The 21,963-nt window shown below is 38.1% G+C and overlaps 1 protein-coding gene across 2 annotated transcripts in view; it reads right to left on the minus strand.

Moving 5' to 3' along the window:
• Nucleotides 1–18,385: 18,385 nt before the first annotated feature.
• Nucleotides 18,386–21,963, minus strand: part of plxna4 (plexin A4) — a 288,289-nt gene continuing 284,711 nt past the window's right edge. For both annotated transcript variants that reach the window (XM_065289686.2, XM_065289685.2), the window contains exon 32: nucleotides 18,386–21,602. In XM_065289686.2, coding sequence (XP_065145758.1) covers nucleotides 21,507–21,602 — 96 coding nt within the window. In that variant the 3' untranslated portion in view covers nucleotides 18,386–21,506. The remainder of the gene's footprint in view (nucleotides 21,603–21,963) is intronic.

A 21,963-nucleotide genomic window follows, 5' to 3' on the forward strand; every position in this document is an offset into this window, starting at 1 on the left:
TCCAATTTAAGTGATATCTTGATTGCGAACAGGTGTGGTAGTAATCAGGCCTGGGTGTGGCTGGAGAAACTGAACTCAGGTGTGATAAACCACAGGAAAGTTATGTTTTAACAGGAGGGCAAACACTTTTTTACACATGGCCATGAAGTTTGGGATTTTGTTTTCCCTTAATAATAAAAACCATCATTTAAAAACTGCATGTTGTGTTCACTTGTGTTATCTTTGACTAATGTTTCAGATCATCAAACAAATGTAACTATTAAAGTGTGACAAATATGCAATAACATAAGAAGTCTGGATGGGGGCCAACACCTTTTCATACCACTTTACATTGATGTATGGTTTGTTAGGACAGGACAATATTTGGAAGAGATACAACTATTTGAAAATCCTGATCTAAAATAATTTTTGTGATATATTTAAGGTATGAAATTTACTAAATATCTGCATGGAACATGATCTTTACATAATATCCTAATGACTTTAGGCATAAAAGAAAAATACAATGTATTGTTGGCTTTTGCTTCAAATATACATGTGTGACTTAAAAACTGGTTTCCAGGGTCACGTATGTACATATATCTGTTGATATTAAAACATTTCACATACCATACACAAAGTAAAGTGTTTTGCTGGACATACTCATCTGAGACTTAAACCCAATCATTTCAACTGGATCTGAATCCTTCAAATTAAAGTAAACCTGTTGTCTTCATTTTCCAGTGGATGATGTTTATATATTTACTTGTGCTTGTGAATGACAGACCATGAAGGAAGAGTTTATTCTATGTTCATTCAGCTGTCGCTGTATTATTAGAGGGCTTTACAGGTCCTGTCACTTTCTGCCTCCGCTGAATGATGTTTTTCAGGGTTGACGTGGTCAAGGCCTAATTTAAATGTACTATCAGCAAGCCGCTGCCCCCGAAGCCCCGGCAGCCACAAACACTCCGCTTTAAACGAATTGGACTCGACCATCTCTGGAGTCTGCTGTTATCAAGTCATTTCACAGGCCATTTCCTAATTGCCATCTGAAGCCCAGTCAACCATGCAGGTGCTTTAAAGAACACTTTAGCATTCAGGCTTTCCAAGTCCTGCACCCGTTTATCCCGAGCAAAATAGTGGAAAGCTTTACGCCAACAGGAACGCATCAAATAAATCCATTTACGTCAGCAGAGAGGCTCCTGTGAAAATACAGATGTTGTTTAATGAATGCTAAGTTTTTCTGGTGTTTTGTGGGTAGCTTAGGCTAGTAGATATAATGGATGTTGTTAGAGCGCATATGGATATATTGGGTAAAAACTTTTGAAAATGCAATACACTAACTTTGAGTTCAGTATTCCTCAGTATTACTTCAGTTTCATATGAATGTTGGTTGATGATTTTATGTTTGGACAAGGGTTATCACTGGCATGGGTATTTCGATAGTTCAGTAGAAGGTGATGATAGGTAAGTGTTGGGTGGAGATAAGGAGCAGGATAGGCAAAGGACCGCAGAGACCAGATTCAAACTCAGATCATCGTGAGCGTACTGGCGCTATATGTCGGCGCACTAACTGCGAACTATTAGCGGTGACAGCATCAAGAATTTATAAAATGCTGCGTAGAAACCATCCTACATTTGATCTCACGATCATTTATCAAAAATGCGTACGTGTGATTCAGAAAACGCTTGTACCCCTTTCTTTCAGATGTAAAATCTATAAATCGCAAAAGAAACTTGAACTTGTGCGCAGCTGAGCAGTTTCAGATCTTCGTCTTTAAACGAATGTCATAGACATAAAAAAGAGCGCTAGTCAATGTTTAAACCCTTTTCGAGCAGAAAGAATGGCTTATGGTTCCAAAAACCTGCAGCAATCAGACAAGCAAAAGTGCGTACGTCTTCGCAGATCTTGCCGTGTCTCTACGCACTTTTGCATGACAAACACTTTTCCATAGATTTTTGCAAACGCACACTTTACAATCAAATCTGTACATACGCACGTTTTATAAAAAAAGCCCTGGTACTTAAAGGGACACTCCACTTTTTTTTAAATACGCTATTAAACAATTGTTTTTTACCTTTTTGGAATCCATTCAGCTAATTTTCGGTTGTGGCGCTAGCACTTTTAGCATAGCTTAGCACAATCTATTGTATCTGATTAGACCATTAGCATCATGCTAAAAATATTCAAAAAGTTTTAATATTTTTCCTATTTAAAACTTAACTCTTCTCTAGTTACATCGTGTACTAAGACCGACAGAAAATTAAAAGTTATGATTTTCTAGGCCGATATGGCTAGGAACTATACTTTCATTCCAGCGTAATAATTAAGGACCTTGCTGCCGTAACATGGCTGCAGCAGGCACAATAATATTACGCAGTGCTATTGAAAGTTCCCAAGGGAACTATTTTCAGGCGCTGCGTAATATCATTGCCTCTAGAAGAATCAAGTTTTAAATTGGAAAAATCTTTGGTCATTATTGAGCACGATGCTAATGGTCTAATAAGATTCAATAGATTATGCTAAGCTATACCGCCAGACCCGGTATTCAGCTGAATGGATTCCAAAAAAGGTAAAACTTAGATGTTTAACTCTTTGTCCTTGGGATCACACAATTATGAATGTGCCTTACATAAATGACTAATTCTGTTAGATATCAACAATGACCTCTGCTTCTCAAACTTAGCAGGGGTCACAACCAGCATTCACAACCACATCTGAATGCTAACAGCCATCCCTCTCGTGTCCAAGGCCCTGGGTTGCACAGACTTTTCCCTCTCCCACCTTCTGCACCAAACCCCTAGAAACAACCAGGGTTTTTGACTTTCGGCCCGCGAGTCATGATTCGCCAAGTGGCAGATGGAGCCGCCTAGAATATACAGCATTGGCAGTAGCACACAAGTCATAATCAATCAAAACTAGTCGTGTAAAATATAGTTTCATTTTTGTGTTAAATACTTATTGTTAAATTTATTGAATAGGTTGGAAATGTAGATCATCTCAAAGTCCATTTTTGTACACATCAGATTTACTTCCACTAATCTTTCAACAATACATTAGTTTAGCTTCTGTTGTGTTGAACCGAAACCACCGAAGGCATCCAGACTGCTGATCTCTGGAAATAGTTTTAGTGATTATTGGAAATGTCTGCTTCATCAGCTCTGTGTTGGATCGTTCAGTATTTTCATTAGCCTTGTTTGCCCACAATGCTACAGTAGATGCTCGGTACTACTCACGGTTATCTCACTTCCTCAGGCTTTTCAAGTCTTTAAGTCCATCCTGTCTCCCAACATTCCTTCATCTGCCCAAAGGATTGCGGGAAATGTGATAAGAATACATGACTGCCTGGGGTTTTCTGCTCTGAGATAACACCTGTGTTTTCTGAGACTACAACATCCTGTTGGTCCATCAAGGCTAGACCGGGCTGATGTGCTCATGGGTTGACAGCCTGTTTCATTTCTTAAAATTTTCCCTGTACTGTGCTAAAGGACGAACAGGCATGTTTTCATAAGATTTTCAAACAGTGACCGATATGTTATGATCTGCGTGTTTTGACCTGTGAAGCGCTCTTTCCATTCAAAACACAGGGTCTAGACATCATTCACATTTAATGACACCCCTGAATACAATCATATACACACACATACTGTATGCTTATAGACAGGCCACTTAGACTTTCCAAAGGGTCACAATGGAATTTTAGAAAGATTAGAGAGAGAGAGAATCTTTCAGCTTCAATGTCAGTTCAAAATCTTTAATCTTTTAATAAATAGGTCTTGTAAAACTTACCAGTGGCGGAGCCAGAGGGGTGTCCGGGGTGGCACTGGACCCCCCTCACATCTGCTGGCCACCCTGGGTGTCACCCCAAATTTAATGCGCTACTTTCACTCCCTTCAATAATTCACTTTTTGTTAATCAACATGTTTATTTCGACATGCTGCAGCACAGCACATTGTTAAAAACAATTATTAAAAAAAGTATTAATGTACATTACAAATATTACATGATTATGGACCCCATAAAGTAGCCTTGGCCACCCCTGGGCCCACCCTATTTACAAAATTCTAATTCCACCACTGATATATACCCATCAAAGCTGCCTCATGTAGTGCAGTACTATTTGAGAGCTCAGATACAAAAGCAGCTGAAATTGAGAAATAGATTAATACTAAACAAAGGCTCTCTGCACATATAATATTTTCATCAAATACTTTCACTTCAAATCTGCTCCTGTTTTTTTAGCAAAGTCCTCTAAGTGCATGAAAGATGAATGTGAACGATCGCGAATCACATTCAAACTTGGGTCCCTTTTGAGTACTTGGACCGAATACAACCCGAATTTGGCAGCCGTATGCATCACATGCCTCCTAATGTGTGCTTCAGTTTCTTAATTTTTACCTTTTGAATTCTAACTTTCATCATTTGCAATGTTTCTAGTTGCAGCTTTAGTGATTTTGCAACTGTTTACCATGTCTTTTCCAAAGAAATTGATTTGTTTTTCAAGTGGAGGTTTTTGCCAGAAAAGCATGGATGCACCTACAGTAGAGGGTTTCGCAGTAAAAAAATAAATACCAATGAAACGACTAAAGTGACATTTGTAAAAATTATGAATTTTAATTACTGACTAGTAACCTTTATATTGCAATTAAAGTAGGGCTGCAAAACAACTAATCGCAACTACTAAACTAATCGTTTGCAGAATAAAAGTTTTTGTCATATGTGTTTGTGTGTGTGTGTGTATTTTGTATAATAATTATGTATATATACAATCACACACATGCATGTATATATTTAAGAAATATTAACATGTGTATATACATTTTTATATTTATAATTTATATTATATATAAATATAAATACTTAATATGCACAGCCAAGAAAAAACTTCTGATTAAAAATACAATTTAAAGCAGCAACACTTTGTTTAAGGTGTATTGTTCGGCCTGAAGGTTGTGCATTTGTTTTCTGAGATTTTCTTTAATAAATTAAATAACTTAAGAGTAAACATATGGATCTAATTTCAGCAACAGCTGCAGTGCCCTTGTCGCAGTTTTCTAGCCAAAATATCAATACAGAAGTCAAAGCACCAAAGGGTCACTTTGAGTTAAGGTTTTTTAAACCTGTCAATATTTGGAGCCGTCTGGGCAGAGAGCCATACTGCATTTATATCCTGAAGGATGCCAGTTAAATCCATAGACATCTGAAATTGGTTTTTGCATGTACAGCTACAAGAAAAGCATCTTAGTAATGACCAAATGAATGTTGTATTGCAGAATTAATTTGTCCGCTGGGGAATTTTTACATCGTTGTTAAATGACTGAGTTTGTCCTCAGGCTTTGATACAGTTCATAGTTATGGTATTATATCTCTATCTATCTAAATGACCAAGAAAGAAAGCAAATCATTCCCCCCATTTTCCCACGAAAATCAATCGGTTTTGTCCAGCTATTAATCATTTAAAGTCTTATCAATGACAACTGGAAGGTCTTCACTTCTGACAGGATTGATGGATGTGTTTCGAAGCCAATGGGAGGCGCACTGTCAAACTTTTAACTTGATAGTAAATGTCAAATCAAACATTAGCCTCTCGGAAAGTTAATAGAGACGTCCATTTCCATTTTGACTTTCATCCACTCGTAAAGATAAATGGAAATTTTCATCTCAGCAGGCGTTCAAGTTTTACAACATGTTATATATCAATGGACGAACATTATCTCCAAATTGCGCATAAGAATTGTATTCACATCTGCTCATCTTTGTTTTTAGCTTGTTTGAGAGAATGAGGTACATATATTCATATACATATATTGCTTTGGGAGTTTATATATACTCTAGCTATATCATATTTGTAACAGTTTGCGCAGTATAATAAAATTATGCACAGTATGCAGTTTTCTCTACAGATGGAATAGCGGGTCATCTGGTCATTATTACTAAATAAACTGTGACAGGGTGATCAGGACCCTAACGATTATTTACTTATAATGACCGTCTGACTGTACATTATCTCGCTTATTACACAGCTACTTACCAAATAAATAAATGGACCTGTAATTATTGTTGTCACATCATGCCGAATTAATGCTTTATGGGGGAAGACATTGCAGAATGATATTAGACTGGAAATTAGCGTAGCGGCATGGTTGCCAGAGACAATGGTCAATTACACAATATAAAAGTCATTATATAAAATGAATTGACCACAGAATGACCAACCAGATTGTCTGTGCTGTGCATTGAGAAAATGCATTCACTGCATTTGTATTACCCACCCCATAGTTGACTTTATCGAAAGTGGAACAATGGAGAACAATATGGTCAAATTGTCAAGACATTTTATTGTCCCAGTCAGGTACATACAGTGTGGCCATGGGTGATTCTCACGAAATCCAGATTTAGAAGGTGTCCCGCATCAGAATGTTTAAAAAGCCCTTGAAGACCATTTTTTGTTGCACATATTAGATTAAGGTCTAAACTTACTATAACCATAATGTTTAGTGGATTTAAAAAATATTTCCTATAGAATTATTAATTTTTTTAGATTATCATTATAAAAAATGATCATTACCACAACATAGTATTACATTAAATATATGCATTTACAAACTCATGTTTCGGTAATGAGAACTAAAAAGTTTTATAGGTACTATGACAAACAAAATTTCAACTTTTATCTAGAGAGAAAAAATAAGAACTGCTTACCTGGTAGCCATCTTGAGTGTCACAGTCAATTATGTCCCTTACAACAATTTTTTTTAAATGTTAGTTCATTGAGGGCTTAAACAAAGATTGAAAATTATTGCGGAGGATGACAAAATTGGTCTTGGACACATTTATATTCCTTATTATTGTCTCTACATTTACCAATGAACGCCAAATATCACATGCTTCTTTACTGTAAATGTTTATAGTATAACATGCACTGAAGCTTTTTATTTTTTAGATTTTTTAATTATAAATATTTCCATGTCAAAGAACCCAAATCCAGTCATGGACCAGTCGCGGTAATGAAAATTTTCCCCTTAAATGTGGAAAATACTATGGGCACAAAGAGATCCACCCACAGGGAGGGGGGGGCACATGCTGAAAGTTTGAGTACCACTGCTGTGCATGATCAAATACATGTATGTGACCCTGTCTGTAAGTCATTTTTGGTGGTTTCTACATTATTTCATCCTCCAACATAAAGTAAAGAACATTCTGTGAGAATATAACCTTAATATATTTAATATTGACTCGGTAAGTCACTGTTTTCACTTTAATGTGAATTTTTAGTGACTGGCTTTGTCTTGCCTCGTGCATTTCTTCTATATAACACATCTCTCATGTGTCTTTCTCTCTCCTTCAATCACTTTCCAGACGGCAAAACTCTCTTTTCTCCAATATGAACATTGCTGTAATTAAAATCTTTCTCCATCACTTCAGTCAAACACTGGAAAGATGCCCGTCACCTGTGTCGGCCCACCCGTTCCCAGTCTCAGCCTGAATAAACCCATAAATACAAACAACTGACTATGCATTAATTTCGCTGCTATTGATTAACATCAGGGAGCCGACAGACATGAATGCCTTTGTTGCAGCTCTTTGGGAATATTACATGTGCACTGGGAAGAACGAGCAATATTTTATAATGAAAAGCAACAAAAATGTCAATTTGAATATCAATGCTGACATATTTCAGTAGTTATGAAGGTTCATGGCCCCAAAGCAGTTTTACCATTGTTATGTTATGGTGGGGATATTTCCCTCTACAACAAACAAAAAGTTTGCATGCTATTCTCTCTGCATTCTGGTGAGACCAGCAGGAAACAAGCAATGGTTTCCAAGTATGCTAAATTTATTCTATTTGTATGTTGTGAAAAAGTGCACCAAAATACACTATTTAATAAATGTACTTTATCACACACTAATGTTGTACTTAAAAGTGAGTCTTTAGTACTACTAAAGATAAACTGTAAGTGTACTGAACTGGGGTGCGTTTCCCAAAAGCATCGTTAGCCAATGAACATCGTAAGTTCCATTGTTACTAACATCGTTCAAACGAACATTCGCAAACTTGTGTCGGTGGAACGACAGCTCTTCACCTGTCGTTAGAAGCATCGTTCCTTGTTAGTATCATTATGTAGACTTACATTGATCATGCTTTTGAACAAAATAAGCAAAAAAAACATGTAGTACAGTCAATATCCATCATTCTAAATATATTACAATTTTTTTGTTCGTCTTTAAATTTGTGAACAGAACGAAAGCGCTGCATTTGAAAACTGTGCATGTGCACAGTCTTACGAGCTTTAAGACCCTGGGGAATCCCTGGGAGGAGTGACGTAAGAGGGAACTTGCGCGTGAATTAAATATCTTGAAAATAAACAATAGATAACTAAATCACCATAACAAAATCAGTCTTCTGGTGCAATATATGTTATTTACAGCAATAATCTGACATTAAATCGATTTGCACAGATTAATTAATACTCCACCTCCCACGTGACATCATCAACTATGTTGTTAAACCAACATTGTTCAAACGACGAATGTGCAACAAAGTTACTATGCTTTGGGGAAACAGTCGTGACAAGGTAGTTCGTTTCTCCAACGATGCATCGTACTATGGTCGTTCAGCAACGAGTTACGTCGTTGTTTGGGAAACGCACACCTGGGCTATTTTGAGACAGAATTTATTTCAATATACTAATATTCAGTATTAGTCATACTTAGTATACGTTTTCAAATGCACTAAAGAGCTACTGAAATAGAACCATACTTTTAATTAGTATAGTGTATAAGTTTTACACTTTTATTTAGCACAAAATGTAGGTTTGTGTAGAACTTTTTTATGAAGCCAATAGTAGGCGGTACCTGGGGTCGCCATCTTGGACGCACATCACCGTGAATCACTCGCGGATAACCGAAAATGGGTAAAGAGGCGAGACGTGAGTAAAGCTGAGCTAGCGCGACTCTAGTGACAACATGACAGTTCACCCATCACTCAAGTGGCCACGCCCTTTATTATGCAGAACTTTAAGGCTTAATATAATTTAAACGGATGAGTTGCAAAAAAATTGTTGTCATGGAGGGAAAAATTTGCTATAGACGGTTTCATCGGACGCACGTGCGCTGACGCGATACACATCTGGATCCGAACTTTACTTCCGGTTTCGATTTTTTTAATGGTCTGACTAGTTGCTAAACTGAACTCTTGAACAAATGCCTCGTCGAAAATAACAAATGTTTTGGTTTCCTAGGTAATCTATATGTTGTTTTTATGCTTGTTATATAAATAAACTACGTTTAAAGAACTTTGTTGTTATTTATTCTTAGCAGAGTTTACCGGAAGTTAAGTGCGCACCGCGACAGCCGCTTGGTTATGTTGTTACTGCTGACACCGTCTATATAGACCAAAAACACTTTTTGTACCAGGCTGTAAACATATTATTTTTTACTGTAAAGTTGGGCTTTTTTGGGGGGAGCACTTTGCTCTTATTTGATATACAGTAATTAGGAAAGTACAGAGTGGAGTGAGGGGTAGGGGATCGGCAAAGGACCTCGAGCCGGGATTCAAACTCGGGTCACCAGAAGTGCATCTGCACCATATGTCTGAGCACTGTCAACTACACCATCAGCTCCAACAAAGTTGGGCATTTCGGGCATCTCTAAAAACATCAAACTGCAGAAAGGTTTAAAAGTAGCCTAATTCAAAAGACCGGGCAATTCTGCCTTGCTTTTAAACAAGCTGGATGTGCGGTGAGAAGCAGCAGCGCCTGACAAACATGCAGCTTGCGTTGTTTGAAGAAAACGTGCTTGACTTTAATTATACTGTGAGCAACGAATTTAATTATCTATTTTTATCGATTAGTTGTTGCAAGCCCTTGTACATACAATGACAGTTAAAAGTGGTTCAAGATCCACATAAACATCATAAAAGTAGCATGCAATCTTTATTTATGTACTTAAATTATGTGTTTTACGATATAGAGTAACAGCATGTTTGTTTGAAATGACGCAAGTAGATTTTTGAATGCACTGTTATTTTTAAGTGTACTACAAAATTGACTGGCTTTGCAGTGTGAACAAAAATAAACTACACTACGACCTGACTGTCTACATGCACTGAGTCGAGCTACATTTCTATCTACCTGTGATGCGCTTTGTGTATCTTAAAATCATGTGCTCATTCATATTCATGCGTTTGTGATGCACACATGTGGGCAGTGGTGACTGAGGTTAGACTCATTTGCATGTAAAGTGCTTTGGGTGTCTAGAAACGCTCTATAGAGATGCATGACTCATATATTCAAATTTGGTGCATTTAATCAATACATCATCAAAGCCTCGCATACAATGCAGAAAGAGTTTCAAAACTCTGTGTATGAGTATTAGACTCATAAAACACCATACAGCGTACAGCACGTAAGCATCTACAGATAAGGAATTTAGCCGCATATGTGACCCGTGCTATCTAGCGTGAGGCACATGGTGGTTGTCATATCTCCGCTAACCGAAATAAAATATGCTAGCATCTTCTTACCCCCTACAACCCCACACACGCTACACTGTTCATATTTCATTTGTGCTGTAAAGTTTTCCTTCCACCCACCGGGTGAAAGATTAAAATGCAGCGATGGTAAGCACATAGACGCTGTGAAGCAGATAGGTGGATCGAAGAAACTTTGCGACGCCATATACTCATTTCAATTTCTCTCCTCATATGGAGGGGTCATCATTTAGACTCTGTGGTGTGATTCAGCATGAAAATCACTCAACAGCAGTGGCCTTCATGCAAACCTCGGTGTGTTGAATCTTTCTAGCGAGTTATCTGCATGTTAGTGATTCACAATGTGATGGGTGAGAGATTTAAATAGGAAAAAGTTCAGTCATTGTACTACAATTGAAAACCCATATGCACTTTTTATTATTATAGATACAGTTTGATTTCAGTCATTGGTTTCACAGTAACGTGGATTGTTTAAAACAGTAAACTATAAACTTTTTCTGCGTTTTCACATATGGGTGATTCTCGCGAAATTGGACCTCACAAAAAAAATGCATGACATAAAACAGGCTTAAAGGGACACTCCACTTTTTTAAAATCCATCGATCTCAGGGTCTGGCGGCACCACTTTTAGCATAGCTTAGCATAATCCATTAAATCTGATTAGTCCATTAGAACCAAGAACAAAAATAACCAAAGAGTTTTGATATTTTTCCTATTTAAAACTTGACTCTTCTTTAGTTATATTGTGTACTAAGACCGACGGAAAATTAAAAGTTGTGATTTTCTAGGCCAATATGGCTAGGAACTATACTCTCGTTCTGGCGTAAATACTCTCTTTGCTGCCGTAACATAGCTCCAGGAGGCGCAATGATATTACGCAGTGCCTGAAAATAGTCCCCATGTGCCTGCTGCAGCGCGATGCTAATGGTCTAATCAGATTCAATGGATTATGCTAAGCTATGCTAAAAGGGCTACAGCCAGACCCGGAGATCGGCTGAATGGATTCCAAAACGGTAAAAATCAAATGTTTAACTCTAGGGGAGCTGGAAAATTTGCATATTTTCAAAAAAGTGATTTTGAATTAATCAAAACATTAAATTATACAATGTGGTGCTGTTGGTCAGTAGCCTTAATTTTCTAAGGTTTAATTGCACAGTATTGCGTATTTCTCAAAAAAATATTTTTCTCCCCTGGCACCGTCTCATGCCCCCCAAGTTTGGGAACCACTGATGTACAGAATGGTGTTGTAATGGGCTGTAATTTACATATGTCATCTGTACTGTTAATGTGATGATATTAAAGTATGTTATCTTTATATTCTGCTGAGATGTGGTGTAGGTCTTTTATCAGATTAATGTGTAATATATGGGCTTGAGAACATATAGCTTGACGTCAGGGCTCATATGTTATTTAATGACTGTTGCTAGGCGATAAATCTGAAGAGACGATTTCAATCTACGATAACATCAGTCGATGTTGTTTGACTGTTTAGGGTTGTTTTACAGTTGCATGTCGTGGGGGAGGATAATGTCCTTATAAATGGACTAAGATTTAACATTGAGCATCAGGTAGCAACTCAACACAGAAATTATAACTGGGAAGTAAACAAACAAAACAAAAAATGCATTTGCACAACAACATAACAACATGTTAAACATTTTGTCAAAAATGTTCCCTAGCTGTCACTGGGGGCGGTACTTTTTTAAGTACACCTTTGCACCTAGAGAGTTCATATTAGTACCTCAGAGGTACATAGTGGTAACAAATGTATGTATGTATGTATGCATATACATATACATATTTGTATGTTTTGGAATATTGTGGTCATTTTACAAATGACATATCTGTAAACTTTATTTTTTTTACTTTATGTGCCCTCATAACCTTAATCAAAAACGCCAATTTCTTCCCCTTCTCTAAATGATCTCTCTTTACTACAGTCGTATGACAGGTGGGCGGGTTCAGGAAAAGATAGCAGCGATTAGTAAATAGCAGCATGACCCAACTTCAAACGATCCAATCACAGGGTACCCGCGGAGTCTTAAAAGTCTTAAAGTATTGAATTTCATTTTTCCATATTAAGGCCTTAAAAGGTATTGAATTTCACCTTAAAGTCTTGAATTTTTCACGGAGGTCTTAATTTCGCAAATGATTACATGCTGTGAATTCAGACACAAAACTTATGTGCACGAAAACCACGCGCGAGCGACAGATACCATCGCAAAACACTATCCATGTGCGGAAAAGCATCTTAGCGAAACACTATTCGCCCGCGGGAAAGCATTCTCGCATGTTCACAGAACTCTATTCACACGTAGAAAAATAGCATTACATTTTTATTTGTTGTTGTGTTTGAGTATCCCAATAAGGGGTTTTTGTTTCATTTGCCATAATGTGGTTAATTTGGTTTGTCAGTATTGTTCTGGTTCAGAGCATTCCTGATAAGTTATTAGATGTTTTTATCATCTTAACTATATTAAACAGCAAAAAATAATACCTAAAAATTGGGGTTATTGTTTGGTTCGCAGCTTATTGCATGGTTCAAACAAGAATATTGTTTTAACATAAATTAGCTTCTCCGACATAAAGGTCATATTAAAACGTTGCGGGCTGCACAAGATAAAGAGGAGGGCCGCATGTAGCCCCTGGCCCTCCAGTTGCTCCAGTTTTCAAATTTACAATAAATGTACATTTAAATCTATTAAATCTATTTGATTGTTGGTTTTAAATTGTTGGGTAAAGATAAGGGTTAGGCCATTTGGGTCTTTTAGAGGCACGTTGTCATGAATGTTCAAACACTTGTAAATAGTAATTATTTGAGGTATATTACGTTATTTAAAATGATTTATTCTACCCGAATGGGTGCGATTTAGGTATTAAATTTCATTTGAAGTGGTATCAAAAAGGTCTTAAAAAGCCTTGAATTTAGGTTTCACAATCCTGGGGTACCCTGCAATCAAGTCCAGCCCTACATTTTTTCATTTCAGAAGCCGTTTCACTCGGATATACGTCACTACGTAAGACGATGGCTACTTCCGTTGCACGGTGACTTTAATTATTTGCATTTATTGTTGTTTTCTTTATGTCGCCCACTGACCTGTGAGCCATCAGAAAACTCTTCTGTTGTATTCTGTGTTTTGGCACACATCTGCATATGGCTCCATTTTCTTTGTAATCCTATAGACTATATTATGCCTGTGTCAGATCTCAACAACAACAAACTGTAATTTGAGAGTTAAATAATCAATTTAGTCGGAGACATTTAAATATAATAACGGAATGAGAAATTGAACATCGTCCGCGCCAGGTAATCAATGTTTTCTCATATGAAACATGCATTTGCCAAAATGTCATACATTTATTAGAAAATTAAACACAGCTGCACAGTCTATAAAATCCATTTTAAATATAAACACAAGGCTTGTAATTAATTCCAAAACAGCCTTCGAAGACCCAATACATGGGAATTAATTTCACAGTTTAACAAGGAATGGATCAATAGTTTATTGTTTAAGGGATGTAGTAGAAGAGATGAGAGAGAGAGAGAGAGAGAGAGAGAGAGAGAGAGAGAGAGAGAGACCTATCCCTGATACTGAAATTGTGCATTCCATGCAACGCTGCAAGAAATGTAGCATGCATCAGAAGTTTGAAGACTACAGCGGTCTGCTGTTTTCTATAGGTAGATTTTCTGTGTGGGTTTTGGATGGTGGCTCATGTGTCTGCTCAGTTGAGTTGAATTCAATGTGTACTCAATGGGAATGTTTTTCAGATCTGTTGTCTTTTCGCAGATGTTTACGGAGACAGACAGGACAAAACACGACCAACTAATAATGCTAATTGCTTCCATCTGCTCCTCCGCAGCTGTCAATAGCCATTTTAGTAAATCCCAGGAATTAGTCCACCGTCATTCACCCTGCATTCTTATTAGCCGGCCTGCGCTGTGTCTGCAGCTGGACACAATTCAGCCAAAACATTCTGGACCACAGATTCACAGAGAAAAAGCTTGTTGAATGGAAATACTTATCTATTTTACATATGATATCAATAATAGTAGTACTTTTTTTAGGAATGAAGGGCCGTTCACATTATAACGATACTTTAACTACAAAAAAATATAGTTTTAAAAATAATTTATATTGAAGAGAATAGCAGAGTTCACACCACAATTATAATGATAAAGATACAATGAACGATATCATTGGGATCACTTTCTGAGCTATTTTTTTCCACCTGATGAATGATAAACCATTCACAGACAGTCAAATCTACTTGAACTTTAAAAAGACAGATGAAGAAGCCATAGACTGTAAAAAAAGATGGACATCGCTTCTTTCCATTGTAATGAATTGAAGCTAAAAATGTCTGACCATGGGCGCTGCCATGTTACGTAAAAACGTCAGTTTTGAGCCAGGGCATGAGCAGAAGGAATTGTCCGTGGAGCCAGAGGCAAAGTCCAAACGCTCGCGCGCCCAATTCAACCACGCCAATCATTACGACACACCCCGTTTCTATAGCATCAAATTACTAGCCAAAATTAAACTATCACAAAAATGAACAATTGAACATATATCAGCGTGATAACAACTACCTTAAAGGACCAAAACCATCTTTTGGAAAATTTTATTGGAAGTATAAATAATTTTAGAGCAGAGTCCCGTTCGTTTGCATGAAGGCGGCGGGTTTATGACTTGTACTGCAGCCAGCCACCAGGGGGCGATCAAGGTAAAAATTGCTAAAGTTTTTATTACAGGAAATATGCAATATTAGTTAATGCCATTGAGGGTGATTTGCGCTAGTACCTCACGCGTGAGCGAATTAGCATAAAGTTATATAAGTAAGGGATAATGTAGAGGCAGCCGGTTGTTATCGGGAAACAAGCCCCGACAGTGTGATCAGGACCCGACGTGAAGCGGAGGCTTATGAATTTGAAACATTTTATTGGCATATTTGTTTTAAAATAACATTTTTATCCTTCCGCGAAACTTTGCACAGATGCATAAAATGATCGTAATACCTTATTAAGATCCTCTGCTTCATACTTATCTGTCTCCATATTTTCTCTTTTAGCCAGTCTTTGAGAAGTTTTAATGCCCATTCTGTATTTTTTTGTATGTTGGCTTCGTAGCTGTCATGCTCTATTTTGTCAAGTTCAGTCTCAGTAAGCTCTCTGTGTCTTGTCGTGGTTGTCCAGTGTTTGTCACAAGATGGCGCCAAACAGTAATCTTTATTGATCTTTATTGGCGCGGAGCGATTTTACTCATACAAATAGTACCGGCTATGCGTTATTACTTTGGAGCGCTTATTATTTGAAAAGAACGAACCTGCAAATGTCTCAACTGACCAATCAGAATCAAGCATTCCAGAGAGCCGTGTAAGAAAAAAGTTATAAAGTTATTATCCGGTGGGTGGACGCTAAAATATTTACCGTTATAGATGATTTCAGCAGTAACAACATAAACAAGCGGCTTTCGTGGTCAAATGTAACTTCCGGTAAACTCCGCTAAGAATAAATAACCTTTTGAAGTAGAAAACCAAAACATATGTTATTTCCGACGGTGTATTTGTTCAAGAGTTGAGTTTAGCAACTAGTCAGACCATTAAAAAACCCTGAAACCGGAAGTTTGGACCAGACGCGTATCGCGTCACCGCACTTGGGTCCGATGAAACCGTCTACAGTTAACCTTATAGTTATCATTATAATGTGAATGACCTTTTATACTTTTCCTTTATTTCATTTTATTATGAGACTGCTTAACCCCTACATATTTAGCCCTATGCAGTAACTAGAAATCCACCAATATTAAATTTTTCCACCGATACAGATTATTCAGACTGATATCTGTTGATAGTTTGGTGGTTTTAGCTTGCAGTAACTTTTCTGAATGTGACTAATTCATATAATGACCCTTAATTTTGAACATTAGTGATGTTTCTTTACATTTTCTATACACAGAGACTTACATTTTTTTGCGTTTTCGGTTCTCTTTTGTTTGACAGGATATATCAAGCATGACTCTTTGCTGTTTTTAACTATCGGCCAATAGCGAATAGTGTGAGAAATTGCTTTTATCGACCGATACTGATATATCGGTGCATCTCTAGCCGTTTACAGTCACCAAGCATTATAGCCATCAATGTCTAGTCACAACTGCTGATGATTTTATAACGAATGATGCTGATGAATGTCTGAGAACTAGCAAGACCAGTGTGCAGTAAATCGTGGCCGGTCGGGCGACCTTGTGCTCAAGGCTAAAAGGCAAGATATCATTTAACACGGGAGACGCTTTTAGCACTCGTTGGTGGGTGACATTTTTGTGAAGAGGTTTAAAATCATCATCTAGCGCTAACCTTCATCTGAGAGAGTCAAGAGAGAAACACCGAAAGGTCAGAGGGAAAGTACAGGCTGGATTCTGCAGGGTGACGCTTGCTCATTAACTGACAGAAGCGATACGATGCAATAAGATGAAATGTAATAAAGGCGGCAACTGAGCCCTCTGGCATTGGGGCTACAGAAGAAGGTTAAAGGCTTGAGTCTTTGTTTTCTGTAAGTTGATGGCCATAAAATTGTTCATATTTTCCTCAACAAGAAAAACCTCAAAGGTCTGTTTGAGGACAGACATGAAGTTTGAGCCAACAGATCGATCAGTAGATCCATATTCTGCCTCGTCTAATCAGATCACAAAGATATGGAGGTCTTACCTTTTCCATTGCTGCTCGTAACTCAAAAGTTTTTTACTCTTGTTCTTCTTCAGTTTTTATTATATAAAAGTAGGTTGTCATTGAAGTCTTTATGAATTTGCTGAAAACCTAAAGTTCATACTATTTTGATTTATCTCAAAGCTTTAAAGCAATAATTATTACAATTTGCTTCAAAAGACATTTTTTTAATGATAGTAAAAGAATAGTCCATATAAAGATGTTAATGCTGCATTTACACCAGCCGATGTAAAGGCGTGAAGCGCGAGTGATTTCAATGTTAAGTCAATTTGAAGACGCGTTAACGTGCGTCTGAAAGTCCTGCGGCGCGAATGAGGCGTTTAGCGCGGTAGACGTGATTCTGCCTCATTCGCTGGTCAAGTTTGTGTGAATTGAGCGCCTGGCGTGGTACGCGCGAATGGTCCTTTTTGTGCATTTTGCGTTTGATGTGAATTTGCGGCTGACGCCCGAGTTGAAAAATCCACTTTGGTGGATTTTCGCGCCACGTTAACCAATCAGGAGCCTGCTTGCTGCTGTGGCGGCGGCAGCCCCGCCCGGAGTCACTCATTCAGCATGAAGGCTTGATATTGTCCGTCACCTGGAGCTATATGACACAAGTTCTTATTTCTATAGAGACAGGAATAAAAAGGAGCTTGCTTGGAAGAGCAACCTCGTAAGTTGTAAATACACATTTCACTTTTGAATCACGTGAAGTTCGACCCGCGCTGTTTATTTTCCCCCATAGTAAGGTTACCAAATACAAACTGGTAACTCTTTCGATAAATGCACAATCAACATCAGCCATCTTGCAAACAGACAACCGCATAGCACTTGCCCCTCCCACAAGAAGCGGATTTTCCCTCTGACGCACGTCAAATGCTTGCTTTTTCCGCGCATCTACTTCGCTCTAGACGTGCGAATGCATTCAAACTGTTCAAGCGGCAAACTAGGTGCAATAGACGCGATTTTGACGCCTGAAACGCGGTTGGTGTAAACGCAGCATAAACGACAAACTGCTCTGCAAAGCACATTTTATCATTACGTCATCTCAGACGATGACATGTTTGTCCTGTGTTGGCTACCGTAGCATCTCTATGCCGTTGCAATTCACATTCTCTTCGCTAGATGGCTCTAAAATCTACACATTGGACCTTTAATGTTTTTAGATGCAAAGCAGGGGAGGTACATACAGTACAAATAAAAGACACAACACTTCATATTTTTCATAATAAAGTTTATTCTATATTACAAATAGTATTTTGTTCTCGACTGCAAAATAGGAATGCATTATATTTACATACACAGGTATACAATTAATTATAACAAAGTTAGAGAAGCTTGCCTTTCAGCCAGTCTCTCTTTCTTTCTCTCCTCCCATCAGAGTCACTCTTTCTTGCATCGAATCGGTTAAATTGTTAAAAAGTCTTTACTAACAGGTCTGTAACACCCGCTTTAACACTGGGCTAACAGGACTTTTGAGTTCTTACAAAATGTTTAAGGTGGAAACTTTATCATCGCGTTTTTGGACATAAAGGAAGGGGGCGGTCCTGTGACACGACACCTGCTGTGGATGTACATGAGAAATGAGGGGTAACAGATAATATAGTGGGGAAATCCAGAAACATTTACACCTTTTAAATATCTTCTTATTTAAATACAGATTTGTCACATATAGGGGTTTTAGTTAAATAACCACAATTCATTTGCAGGATTTCACTTATTTGCTTTAGGTTTATTCAAAAGACTAAAAATGGTTTGCTTAAAATCTCATTAGTTGGGCAGTAACGTTCCTGAAATACCCCATAAACACCATCCTCTGTTACTAAGCTACTCTGGTAAAACACAAAGGACCCTAAATCACACTTAGACAATATCCAAAACAACATAAAAAAATGAATTTGGTGAAAAGCTCATTTGATTTGTCCTGAAAGCATTGCATCAAAATGATTTGCACAGAAATGTAAAAAAAATGGATGGAGCTCTGATGCAAAACCCTCTAAGTGCATCTAACGTGTTTTCTTGTAAATGAGCATTTTTTTCCCATTAAGACAACAAACCGGGGTTTCCTGAATGGTCTGTAATTATTATATAAACGTATAATGCATGCCGAGAGCACTTAATATCATCATCATCATCTTATTTTTGACGGAGGTGGCGTTTAGCGGCTTTGCATCTGAGCTCTTCAAATAGAGAGGGACAAATGGACACAATAAAGGAACCAACTCCTCAGAGCTGCAACAATAAATATAAAATGATGTGTTTGTGTGTGAGACAGAGAAAATCCCTAAATGTCACAATGGGTGTGAACCTCCAGTGATTTAGCATCTGTATCTGACAGATGTGTGGACGGTAATGATGCACTGTGGTCTGTCTGCACGAATGCAATCTGTGAATGAGAACTCTCAGCTCAAGAGCCTTTGAAAAAGGCAATCTAGCGAACAGAAACAGGATTATTATCATGAGCCTAATGAAAGCCTAACAAGAGTTTGGTTCTGTTTAGAAATATTCCTAATAGCATTAGATAAATCGCTAGCAAGGCAGTTCATTTCATACTGTATCATCCAAATAGGTTAGCATGCAAGGGTATATACTATATCTGCTTAGTCTTATTAGCATCTAACACATTCACAAAACATGGTAATGGCAGTCGAATGCGAGGGCAGGATAAAGGTTCCACCTTAACTTCGGTTGCGATTTTAAAGACGACGTCCGTTTCTTCGATCTCATCCTTCCAAGCAAAAGAAAGAAAAGAACACGTCCACATCATCAATTGCAAGGCTGATTTTTTTCTGTTTTCCATTTTTTCGAAGTTTAAATTGAAATACATGCGCTGAAAAAGCCAATAAAGAACCCAAGGTGGACCTGGGCTGATCTCCACACATTCACATCACCACATTGGGGTACGCTGTCAAGGGAAAACGGTCATAGGACAATGGAAAAGAGGGCAGCTTGTCTCTTTTCCTTTCGTCAGTTGCGTGGATGTCTTTGTCGTACCGTAAGATTCATCTCTCGAGGCCGAGCGCTGCCAAACGTCGAATCGCAGCAAGCCTTTTCTTTTTTTCCCCCATTCTCAGAGTTGTGCAATAACTGAACTTGGACGTACATATAGGGCATATAATGAGGAGAAACGAATATCGGACTGCAGATACAGAGCGTTGCGGGTCATAAAACAAACAGCGCCTTGTGTTCGGCTAATTTATTCTCCAGTCAATCTTTGCTTGTCGTTGATGTTGTGTGTTTTTTTTATTGGGCTCCTTTGGTGTTCTGCTGACCAACTTTGTCCATTTACACGTTTCCAGTGGGACCCTGTAGCAGTAAACAGTGCCAAGCTGCACATGTGCACTTTTAATAACCCATCCCGCATCATCAATTCCCCGTTTAACATCTAATTTGTAATTAAAGTTCCCTACGAGATGAATGAAAGCTATTGAATGTGTGCTTTTTTTGTTAAGATTACAAAGATCTTGCAGATCGGCGTAGCTCCTGGCATCCATGCTCTCTACCGCTACTGCAAGAAAAGATGTGTTTGTGTGCTTCTAAAGGGAACGAACCTTGGCTTTTTCTCCACTTATTTAGATAAGAGAGGATAAATTTATGTGCACAAGCCAGACGGATGCCAAAATGAAGGCTGAGGGTGACATGGCGGAGATGTGAGCAAATTTCACTGTCAAGTAAGCTCGCGGAAGAGACGAAACGATTGAAGCACTAACTCCCTGCATCCTCGAAATACACCTTGCTCTTTTTAACGTGTGAATAAGCAGGGACTTCACTGATTGTGTTTTTTGTATCAACACGCTCACGATCTTCTCAAGGTGTTTCGTGTCTTATGAAATGGTGTGGTCTGCATTCTTCAGATGCATGCAGTACCATCTTCGTCTTGCGTTTCAGCGTTTAATAAAAGTACTACAATGGACTATATTAGTGCCGTACTCTACCCTAGTTTATAAAAGTCAGAACAAATTGACACCAAACGATGTGGTTTCTGCTTATCGGCTAAACTTTGAAGGCAACAGAAATGTTTTTTTTTTGTCTTTTTCCAGTCAGGGAGAAGGATGGTGGACACATTGAAGCAGAACTCTCAGGCAGCCACCCCTCCTCTACACAGCAGAGCCGGATGGCGTCCCAGTCCGCTGCATCGTAGGTAATGTAGTCCTTGGCTCCTCCGCCCATCCTTCGGTTCCCATCTCTACTCTTCTAGGAAGCAGAGCTAATAGGATGCAAACGCTTGTTTTTCGTGGGAAGATTGCAAACAGAAGAGATGAGATAGATGGACAGTCTTCACTCAGGCACGGCTCGGTTTCTGACGGATCTCCCAGTGCACTCTGGGAAATGCGGTCCTCAGCTTTCCAGGCTCATGAAGGCGACCACCTGCTCCAGCTTATAGGCCAGTCTCTGTTTCCTGGCAGGATCATCCTGGTCCAGCGCAGACACAATCTGTCAGGAAAAGGGGATAGATCAGGTACACATGCCTTTACATAAGCATACATTTGTGCAGTAGATGTCATTTTGTTTACTTGTTTTTAATAATAGCAATAGTCATAACTTATTTTGACTCCGCCCACACAACACCATCAACCTTGTTAAACTAACGCACTTTGTCATCATTAACTTAAAGGATTATGGGCAGTTATACAGTAAAAGGTGAAAGTTGGATCTACTTAAAAGCTGGTAACAATATTTAAGTTTTTATCAACTTATATTTTTTATTAAAAGTGAGAAAATTTAATGTGATTTTTTTAAATTATTTTAATGGGTAACACCTAAAAATGATTTTCACCTAAACTGTTCACTTAAA

Source organism: Paramisgurnus dabryanus, chromosome 1 (assembly GCF_030506205.2).
Source record: "Paramisgurnus dabryanus chromosome 1, PD_genome_1.1, whole genome shotgun sequence".
NCBI lineage: Eukaryota > Metazoa > Chordata > Actinopteri > Cypriniformes > Cobitidae > Paramisgurnus > Paramisgurnus dabryanus.